The sequence below is a fragment of the Marmota marmota genome, unplaced genomic scaffold (assembly GCF_001458135.2).
Source record: "Marmota marmota marmota unplaced genomic scaffold, marMar, whole genome shotgun sequence".
Classification (NCBI taxonomy): Eukaryota; Metazoa; Chordata; class Mammalia; order Rodentia; family Sciuridae; genus Marmota; species Marmota marmota.
Genome location: NW_026000082.1, coordinates 34,498,873 through 34,509,831, shown reverse-complemented (window position 1 = coordinate 34,509,831; position 10,959 = coordinate 34,498,873). Strand labels below are relative to the sequence as shown.

At 51.7% G+C, this 10,959-nt stretch overlaps 1 protein-coding gene across 2 annotated transcripts; it reads right to left on the bottom strand.

Moving 5' to 3' along the window:
- Positions 1-6,088: 6,088 nt before the first annotated feature.
- On the bottom strand, positions 6,089-10,003 carry Cd164l2 (CD164 molecule like 2). 2 transcript variants are annotated; one of them, XM_048816027.1, is made up of 6 exons: positions 9,825-10,002; positions 9,230-9,397; positions 9,058-9,129; positions 8,508-8,552; positions 6,938-7,082; positions 6,089-6,685 (listed from the first exon to the last, which is right to left on the bottom strand). In XM_048816027.1, exons 1-6 carry the CDS (start codon positions 9,910-9,912, stop codon positions 6,670-6,672), a joined length of 534 nt encoding a protein of 177 aa, XP_048671984.1. In that variant the 5' UTR covers positions 9,913-10,002; the 3' UTR covers positions 6,089-6,669. The 2 variants fall into 2 exon arrangements, with proteins under 2 accessions (XP_048671984.1, XP_048671985.1); XM_048816028.1 differs by lacking the exon at positions 6,089-6,685 and having other exon boundaries at positions 6,934-7,082; positions 9,825-10,003.
- Between the last annotated feature and the right edge of the window lie 956 nt (positions 10,004-10,959).

The window sequence follows — 10,959 nt, the reverse complement described above, 5'->3', positions numbered from 1 at the left end:
TTTTTCTTTTTTTTTTTTTTTTTTGGTACCAGGGATAGAACTCAGGGGCACTTAACCACTGAGCCACATCCCCAGCACCCCTGCTTTTTTAAAAAACATATTTTAGTTGTAGATGGACACAATACCTTTATTTTTGTTTATTTATTTATTTTTAAACATTTTGTTTTTTTAGTTGTAGTTGGACACAAAACCTTTATTTTATTTTATTATGCTGAGGATCGAATCCGGCGCCCCACACATGCTAGGCGAGCGCTCTACTGCTGAGCCACAACCGCAGCCTCTTGTTTATTTATTTTTATGTGATTCTGAGAATTGAACCCAGTGCCTCACACATGCTAGGCAAGTGCTCTACCACTGAGCCACAACCCCAGCGCACCCCCCCCACCAGTCCCTTTTTATATTTTATTTAGACACAGGTTCTCACCGAGTTGCTTAAGGCCTTGTTAAGTTGCTGAAGCTGACTTTGAACTCAAGATCTTCCTGCCTCAGCCTCCCAAGCTTCTGGAATTACAGGCATGCACAATCCAGCCCAGATCAAGCACTTTTAAAAATTACTATTATTTTTTATTTTGAGACAGTGTCTCACTAAATTGTCCAGGCTGGCCTTGAGCAATCCTCCTGCCTCAGCCACCCGAGTAACTGGGATTATAGGTGTGCACCACTACACCTGACTCCTTCTCCACCTTGTTCCCTACTTCAACTCATCTTCCACGATGTAGCCCAAGACTTCTCTCTCTCTCTTTTTTTTTTTTCTTTTTTTACGGCACTGGGTATTGAATCCAGGGGCGCTTAACACCGAGCCATATCCTCAGCCCTTTCTATGTTTTATTTTGAGACAGGGTCTCACTAAGAGCCTCACAAACAGAAGGAAGCTGGCTTGAACTTGCAATCCTTCTGCCTTAGTCTCCCGAGTCGCTGGAATTACAGGTGTGTGCCACCATACCTGGCCAAGTCATCTTTCTAAAATACAAGTCTGACCTGGTTCTTCTGCTTAAATCTCTTCCAGGGCTCCCCATTTCCCCCCACAACTCCTCAGTCAGTAATTTAATGCCTTCCCGGAGCTGGCCTTTGCAGAGGTCCTCCGTGCATGTCTGGTCACACCAAAAGACCATAGCTGACCACCCACATCTACTCTTAGTTCCCTCCCTTGGTGCCCCTAAACCCTCTGGTACTCTCCTGCTTTCATAAATTTATCTTTACCTCTACCTGGAAAGCCCTTCTGCATCTTATCTGTCTAGAAAACTTCTACACAGCCTTCAAGGTCCTTTCAAATGTCACCTCCTCTATAAAGCCCTCTCAGACTTCTTCAGGCACTGTGGGGAGCTCAACCACCACCTGTCTGTGACTTCCTCTAAGGGTATCTTGCTCCAATGGATTTTGGCTCCCCCTAGGGGTCATGGGGGAAAAGTGCTCATTGGATCGGGTCTTCCAGCCCCTTTTCTCATTCACCAATCAGCCACCCCCAGCAGTGTTGTGTCACAAAAGGCTGGATGGACCCTGCCCTTCCTGCCCTCCCTGCCCTCCCTGCCCTCTGTAGGCACAGATGGTACCAGCCACTCAAGGTGGTGCCCTGGCTCAGCAGCTCTTGGCGGATACTGGGACCTGAGAAAGGGGAGATGGAGTGTGGGGGTGGGCAGGTTATTCCCCAAACTCCTCCACCCAGTCACTGGAACAAGTGGGGACTTCAGAAGCCCTCTTGCTCCTTTGGGACTCTGAAGGGACTATAAGGAGGACTAAGGAGGGCTTGGCCACGCCTGGGGCCCACCAACACCCACACTGCCTGATTCCAAGTTCCCAGCTCCCACGAAGGCAGCCCCACCCTCCTGGCACCAGAACAGTTTCACTGGATCTCCTGCCCCAGAGAGGGACCGTGTGTTGGCTCTGAGATCTGAGCACCCCTGAGGGAGTGGCCATAACCACTAATGGGGAGAGCCCAGGTCCTTCTCCTAATTCTCCCCACCCTCCCAGCCTCCCATCCCCATGGGCAGGCAGTCATAACTGATTGCTGTGGAGGCAACAGAAACATCCACCCTTGAGTGTGGGGATAGAGCAAAGGAAATGGGGAGGCCCTGACCTCACATACTCACCAGGTTCACCCTTGGGGTCCATCTTGTTGAGGTCCAGGCTGCCCTGAAATCCCAGAGGCAGAGATACCCTGAGTCCTGTTCATGCCCCCAAAGAAACAAGATTTGGAGCTAGAAGTTCCAATCCCCTTTTCACCTTTTACTGGCTCTGTGATGGGAGACTTAACTTACCCTGTCTTCAGTCTCACTTTCCTCCTCAGTAAATTGAGGACAATACCACCTACCTGGCAGATCTTAGGATGCTGCGTACCTACCCATCAAGAGCCTGGGACAGAAAGGGTTCCTGTCCCTTTGTTATGGCTCCTCAGCACAAACTGCAACTGCTACATCCTCACACCTGTACCCTGGCCGCCAGGTTAACCAAAGGGCCCTGCCAGCTCCCCAACACATCTCACCTTGGGGACCTGGAGCTCCTTTCTCCCCAGTACTTCCTGGGGTTCCAGGACAAAAACTTTGCTGGCTTTCAGTTCCCTGGGTTCTGCAGGGAGACACAGGGTCCGTGGACACAGTTTGGACATGTTTCTCCCAGATCTCTCTGTGGTTCTTTTTCCACCTCCCAGATTCTAGCTGTCAGGGCACTTCCTTCTTTAGCAGGTAAGGTTTTGCACTATTTCTATCTTATTTGCATAAATTAGCATGCAGAGCCCCAATTGTCAAACTCTAACCTGTCTCCTTAGGGAAGGCAGGAAATAAGAGGAGGGTTGATGGAGAAAGCACACTAAACCCCTACCTGGGAAGCTGGGATGGTCCTGGGTACTCAGGCAGGACCCTAAATAGGAGGAGAATAAGGAAAGAGAGGTCCACTGTAGGCCCATCTTGCTGAGGCCACCAGAGAAAGAATGTCAGCTTATAAGAAACCAGACTGGTGGGAAGGTATAAAGTAAGACTTCCTCCCATTGTCCCCCAGGGACACCCGACACAGGCTGATGCTACCAGAGGGCACTTCCTTTCCCAGCCCTAGAGAGAATGAGTATCGTCCTTGTCTTGTCCAGCCAGAATGGAGTCCAACTTCTGATCCTGACTTCCAGGGCTCCCCAGTCATCTCTCCAGGTCTCTATATTCATATGAATTTTCTCAGCTTTAAACTTTAGTTCACAGGTATAGTAGCACATGCCTGTTATCCCAGTGGCTCAGGAGGCTGAGGCAGGAGGATTTCAAGTTCAAAGCCAGCCTCAGGAACTTAGCAAGGCCTTAAGCAACTCAGTGAGACCCTGACTCTAAATAAAATACAAAAAGGGCTGAGGTGTTGCTCAGCGGTTAAGCACCCCTGGGTTAAATCCTCTGTACCAAAAAATAGTAACAATAATAAATAAATAATAAAATAAAATAAACCTCAGCTCATTCTGTGCCTTCCATCTGGAACGCTCCTTCTTCATCTTCACCTGTGAAGCTCCACCTGTCTGTGAAAGTCCAGCTCTAAGACCATCTCCACTTTCCTGGTCCTTTCTGATCCTTGTTAAGACTATTAATAGAGACCACTGCTACCATCTATTGGGTACCTACTGTACTCTGATGTTACACTGAGTATAGTTTGTACATCCCTTCCAATCCTCATATTGGAAGGCCTCAGTCCTTATTATTGGCCCTGGGTAATAAACCTGCTACAAAACAAATACTCAATAAACATTGGTAAAATAGCTAGGGGTGTGGCTTGGTGGCAGAACATGTCCTCAGCATGCTTAAAGCCCTGGGTTCAACCCCAGCATGTATATATGTATTTATATATGTACATATTCATAATATTCATATGAATGAATAAAGGAGGAGGAAAACTGAGGCCCAGAGATGGAATATGACTTTTGTTTTCCCTGGCACTTATATGCCTAAAGCCACAGAGCTTTCTCCCAATACCCGCCACCAGGGAGGAGCAACCTTAGGAAAGTGACTGTAGCTTGAGTCTCTGGGCCTAGAAAACAACTGTCAACATAGGCCAATTGAGTGCAGCCTGTGCAGGGGCCTAGAAGTGGCAGCCATGCTTTAGCTGTGAGAGGTGAGGCCTGAGCTGGATGAGTACTTCAGGTGGCAGGGGAGCAAAGAGAAGGCATGGTCACTCATTCATGCAGTAAACCTTTTCTGAGGGCTGGCCCTGTGCCAGGCCTAATGCTGGGGGCAGGTGGGGTCTGAGGTGAAATGGAGGCCAAGTTTGCCTAACAGGATGGAAGCATAAGAGGGAGGCCAGAGACTGCAACTCCAGTCTAGGAGTCTGCCCTCCCCAAACCCTCCCTCAGGTGTGTCGAGGTCTGCAGACAAGCCTACTCAGCATGGCTGTCTGTGAGTTCACCTGAGGGCTGGAGGTGTAGCTCAGTAGCAGAATACTTGTCTATCATGCTTGAGGCCCTGGGTTGGATGAAACACCAAAAAAACAAAACCAACATGGAAATGACCCAGCCAGCATTGATGGGATCCAGGCAAATAAATTTTGATCATTTGAGGGCTGGGGTTGTAGCTGAGTGGCAGACCACTTGCCTAACACCTGTAAGGCCCTGGGTTCAATCCTTAGCACTATAGAAAAATAAGCAAATAAGGGCTGGGGTTGTGGCTCAGGGATAGAGTGCTCGCCTAGCATGCACGAGGCACTGGATTCGATCCTTAGCACCACATAAATGTAAAATAAAGATATTGTGTCCACCTAAAACTAAAAAATAAATATTTAAACAAATAAAGGCATTCTGATTATCTACAACTACAAATTTTTTTTTTAAATATGACCGTTTGGACAAGACATAGGGTGAATCTATAATGTCAAGGGAAAGTCACAGAAGAGCATGTGCAGCACAATCACACTGTGTTGTAAAAATGCTAAACGTGTATATACATAATGAATCCACAGAGAAAGGTCTGGAACATACTGTTAACCATAGTCATTTCTGGGGAAGGAGGGAGAGAGAGGAGTGATTCTCACTCTTTAAACTTCTATACAGTCCTTTTTTCCCTTCATAGGCATTTAGTGTTCTTGAAAGAAAAACATTCAGTAAAGGAGGGCAAGGCAAAGAAATAGTCCTGCGGGGAGAAGCCAGGGTGGTCCCAACAGGAAGAACTGCATGTGCAAAGGCTTGGAGAAAAGAGGAAGCAAGGCAGGCTGGGAACAGAAGTAGATCCACATAGTTGGAGGAGGACCAAAGGCGGGGCAGGTGTCTGCAAGGATGGGGGCTTTGACGGAAGTGAAGGTGGGAGGGAGAAGCCTCAGGAGGTGGGTGCCATGTGTGGGCAGGTGAGGCCAAAGAGCAGCTGAACTATTTATGGAACTGAGGGTCCTTTCAACCATCCAGCTGCAGCCAGAGATCTCTGGGGAGATCAGGATGGAGGAAGGGTAAGCCCACAGGCTGTGCAGCTTAAGAGGGTCAGGTGCTCTGGAGTGAAGCAAACAGAATACACGCACCTGCCCTGAGCCTTCTCCACATCCCACTGAGATGGAGACAGTTACTTGCACTTCACAGATGAGGAAACTGAGGCCCAGAGCTATGAAATGCTTGAGTTGAGCTCTCAATCCTTACTCTTCCTTTCAACTTTCTTTGGCATTGTGCGTGTGAAGAAGTGAGACCCTGCTGCAAGCCTGGTTCCCATTGAGCACCCAAGACCTGGGGGGCTATGAGTCAGAGAAGACTTCTGTGCCCAAGGATGCAGGCAGGGCTTTCCAAGGAAGCCTGGGTGAGGAAGGCCAGAAATGGCCACCTGAGAGTCTTGGGGGCTCTCCTCCTTGGCCCTGGGGCACAGACATAAGTTTAGGGGACAGAGACTGAAGACACCTTCAGAAGGGAGTCCTGCTCACTCTGAAGTCAGAAGAGCCTGGATTCCAACCCCAGCTCTGCCATAATCTGAGCAAACATTTACCTTTCTGAGTCTCCATACCCTTGCTGGAGAGGGGTAGGGGTAGGGGGTCAAAAGGTATAAGAGACAAAAATATCCTAAAGGAGACAGTCCTAGTCCTAAGCAGAATTCCTGTGAAGGAGAGGATGACGGCCATATCCTTCCCCATCCACACAACCCGGACACAGGACAGGAAGCACGGCACCGGAAACAGTTCCTTTATTTGGGGGGAGAGCCCAGGCTAAGTTGGTAGGAAGAGGCGGCACAGACCCCGGGTACCAGGCTGAGGGGCCCAGCAGGGTCCACAGATGAGACACGAGGTGGTTGAGGGATGTTCTCAGCTGTAGGTGGCAGGCCCAGGACAGGAGGGGAGGTCAGGGATTGGGTGCTGAGCCTGCTCAGTTTCCACAGGGGCCAGAAACAGATGGCCAAAGATTTTCCCACCCCCAGTGCCCACAAAGTGGCCAAGAGGGCAGCCTCTGAGTCCTCCTTCCCCTCAGTGTGAAGACCAGGCCCAAGGGGGTCAGATTCTGAGGAGGCCACACAGAGAGACACTTAGGGGAGGTGACCCTACCTCAGTTGGGCAAAGACTCTCACCCCCCAGAGAGCAGGTGAAGCTGGAAGAGCAAACACTTTAACGCAGGCTGCAGCGACCCACCCCACAGCACACGGCACACGGAGCCACGCACGGCTCCCTTCTCAGAGGACACCACACTTTCACACAGTCTGGCTCCTGCCCATGGCCCCAGACTGGCTGAAGACTTGCCTGAGCCATCACCTACTGGTTCTCCTCCCTGCTGGCAGCATGTGGGGACAAAGACACAGTGGGGCTCAGCTGAACTGCCAAGCATGGGGCCCAGGCTGAATCCTGGTCCCAGCTAACATTAGCAGGGAGCCCCTATTGGAGGAGAGAAGGGGGGGTGCCTCACATAGGGGACATGGGGAGGGAGTCATTATCTTTTGGGTTACCCGGTGGAGAAGACAATTCCCTGGGCAGGGAGGAGTAAGGGAAGTGTGCTGGGACTCCCCTGCTGCCAGGTACTCACAGTGTCTGGTAAGTGCTATCCTTGGCCTTGAGGAAGCGCAACATGAAGAAGGCCACCGCCTGCAAGCTCAGCACCAGCACAACACCCCCGATGAAGCTGGCACCATCAAAGCCAGAGCTGTGGGCTTCAGGGATCACAGGGCTCCCTGTGGAGTGAGACAGGGTGGAGGTCATAGCTGGCCACCATGGACCCAGGATCCCTGCTCCACCTCACAACTGGCCCAGGACACCTCAGAGCCTCTAGTCCTCACTATGGAGCCTGGAACACAGGCACAGAAGTCTAGCTCAGAACCTACGGGCAGTGGGGAAGTGCCTGGTATAAGGGACAGTGCTTGTTAGGACTTGGCCCTATTCCTAAGTTGCTCTGTGGCTTTCTGCCATGCACACCCTCTCTGGGCCTACTAATCCCATAGACCCACTAGGTGAGAGAGGGTGCTTAGGGCTTAGATCCCAGATGCAGATGGTCCCTTTTCAGGACCACTAAGCCTCGAGCCCCTACTCAGAGAAGAAGGAGCAGGAGAAGTAGAGGTCTAGACCAACACCCTACTAGAAGATGGGCCCCTTTCTCTTCTCCTCAGATAGTAGAGCCTCAGGGCCACAGTTACCAGGCTAGGTCTGGGTGACTCCCAGCTGTGCCACAAGGGATTCCATTTCAGGCCCTGGGCCAGGACAGGGTAGGGCCAGGTAGGGCAGTGTAGGGCAGGGCTGGTGGGCAAAAAACATACCAGGACAGTGAACAGGGGCTCTGCTGGGAGCAGGGTCCACTTCCCAGAGGGTGTGTGTGTGGTATAAGGGGGTCCAAGAATACCAAGGGCAAAAGATGGTCCCAGCTGAAGCTCAGGGATCCCTAGAGAAGGATGCCAAGGGAAGAAGAGCAAAAAGGGAAGAGACGAGCCACACACAGTAGATCTGGGGCTTCAGTTGAGGGAACTGAGCCATCAATAATTCAGCCTCTGAGATCAGTTTCCGGCTTTAATTAACCAAGAGCCTCTTCAGCCATCCTGGCCAAGTCTGGTGACCTCCAGTCTCTGAGGGGCAGTGGAAGTCAAGGGGTGGGGTCCTTGCCTCTGCTCTGCCAGAAATCTGCTCTGGGACCCTCTGGTCCTGCAGGTTGCAGTAGATGGTCACTTATTAGTGACTGAAGCCACATACTCTCAGGTCCAAGGGACAGGTTAGGAATGGGGGGGAGCTACCTTTTCTTTTTTAGTTGTAGATGAACATAATACCTATAACTTATTTATTTTTTTATGTGGTGCTGAGAATCAAACCCAGTGCCTCACGTGTGCTAGGCAAATGCTCCACTGAGCCACAATCCCAGCCTCAAGAGCCGCCATTTCTTGATCACCTTCAGTGCGTCATACACTGAAGTGGGCCCTATCTATGCAGACCCATTAAATCCTAACAGCAGCTTTGTGAGGTAGGTCTTACCCAACCCATTTTACAGATGTGGAAACTATAGATGGAGGGAAAACTGAGAGAAGGAGACTACAGAGCATGTCAGCACCTGAGCCCAGCTGTCTTTCTATGCACCTCTGGTCCTCCCACTACCCCATCCCACAGGGAATACTTGCCTGTTGTGATTGTCTTCGGTTCATAGGTGGGATGGTGGTGGGCAGCTGAGGAGACAGGAAATCCATAATAAAACCACCTTCCTGTCCCCTGACTCCCATGGAGACCCCAGTCTCTGCCAGCTGCTGGACTCCGACTCAGACTGGGCTCTTCTCCCAGCTCCAGACACCAGTGTTCTATAAAGCCTTCGTCGCACAGTTCCCTCCACCAGATGTGCCCCCTCTGCAGTTCTACCTACCAAGCTCATCTCTGATCCCACTTCCTCCAGGAAGCCTCCCACCATTCCCTTCTGAACTTCCAAAACCATGGCTCTGTCTTATATTACAGGAAGACCTAATGCCCCTATCCCCTCGCACATCTGGACCAATTTACCATGATAAAACAGGTCATAGAGGGGAAGAGACCTCTGAGAGCTAAAGACAGAATTGAAACTGGACCCAGGTGTTTATGGGCATAGTTCACTCCCTGAGAGGCTGGGTTCTCCTGGGAGCAGGTTCTGGATGGCGAGACCAGCCCCCTCCCTCTTTGCTAGACCAGTGGGAACTCCTTTACCTGGACAGGACTCTGAGCGGTTGTAGACAGAGCAACCCTCCTTGACCACCTCAGCTTGGGCCACACAGTGTCCTTATGGGAGAAGGTGCAGGGAAGAGGTTTGAGGAGAGTGTCCAAAGCTTTGGGCTTCAGAGCTGGGGCCAATGAGCTTGGAAAGGGCCCAACTCCATACCTGGTTCCTGTAGTCGACATTGCTGCCACACGCAGCCTGAGAAATTGTGTGCTCTGTCCCCCTCCACACAATGCTCACAGAGCTCCAGTTGTTTGCAGCCCCCTTGGACAGCAGGCCAGGTATTCAGGCGGATCAAGGCTCCCCGCCCAAAGCCTTGAGCTCCTTTACCTGGGAATGGGATGGGAGTGGGAAGGGAGCAACTCTGGGAAGCCAAGTTGCAGCACTACCCCACCACCTCTATAGCTCTCACCCCTCTGCTCACGCCTGGAGCTTCTGCAAGCACAAGGTTACACTCACCTAGCCTTCACCACATTCCCCCAGGACCCCCTCCCTTTACATACATCTGGGGTTCCCAGGCACATTTGGAGCTATCACCTCCACATACACCCGAAGTTCCCTAATCTACATCTGAAGCCTATATATATGCACGTGGGACTCCACACAAAACGGGAGTCCCTTTCCTCTCCCACCTCTGGAGCCCTGAACTGGCTTTGGCAGTCCCCTCCTATTCCCAGCCCAGACTGGAAGGCAGATGGATGAGGAGAATGCGCCAAGTGCCCCAGCCTGGTTCTAGCCAGACCCAGTCCTGCGTTACCAGCCACAGCGAGTTGAGCACACAGGAGGAGGCAGCAGTAGCCGCCGCAAAGCGCAGCCCGAAAGACACGGGGTCCCAGCGCTGCCATGGACGCGGGTGGGAACCGGGAGTCCGCGGACAGCTGGTGTGGCGCGTCCCTTCTGGACTCCGCTCGCAGGAGCTAGTGGGGAGAGAGACCCGGGCAACCGGGGCGTGGCCAGTAGGGGCGTGACCAATAGGAGTAGCCGGGTGGGGCGGGGCTCTTTGGTAGGGCGGAGCCACCGAGGGCGGGGCCAGATAGGGACGCGGCTGGGCTGGTCGGGTTAGGGCGGGGCTTGGACAAAAGGGGCGGAGTCCAGGACTTGGTGTAGCCGGGCGCAGAGCGCCCCCACTGGTAGCTGGATGGAAACGGTTAAGTAGGAATTATTTTTATCTCTGCTTCATAGGTGAGGAAACCGAGGCTGAGAAAAGGTGACTTGTTTGAGGTCACAGTGGCAAAATATGGATTTGAAAGTGAAGTCACTTTGGCTCAGACTAGGCCTTTAGGGTACAGCCTCCCAGCAGGCCCTATGGAGGCTAGGAGAGGTCTCAGCTATCCCTCACCTCTGGCTGCTTGTGCCCAGCTTTGGTGTTTTCTCTCGGCCCTCACACCATCCCCCAGGACCCTCTTCTGCCTTTCAGCCCTCCATCTTGTCTGCCTCACACCCATCACACCCTCTGGCCAAGCCACGGGTCATGCCCTTACCAGGTCAATAGGGCCTCTCTGCAGCCCTCCTAGGGCCTCCTCTCCTGGCCCAGTACCACTCTCTTGCAGCCACTTCTCAGGTTTCTTAGGGGCACCTCTTTTTTCTCTTCTCCTCGCTCCTCCTCCTTCTCCCTCTAACCCCCTTTAAATTGATGGTGGCTCAGTTTAGTTCTGAGCCCAAATTCACACTCTTTTGGGGTCATCTTGGCCATTCCTCTGTCACTAGTCCCCATTTAAAAGCCAACAAGTCACCGGGCACGATGACTCAGCTTAAGCAAAAGTGAGGTGCTAAGTAACTCAGTGAGACCCTGTCTTCAAATAAAATATAAAATAGGGCTGGGGATGTGGCTCAGTGGTCGAGTGCCCCTGAGTTTATTCCCTGGTACCAAAAAAAAAAAAAAAAAAAAAAAA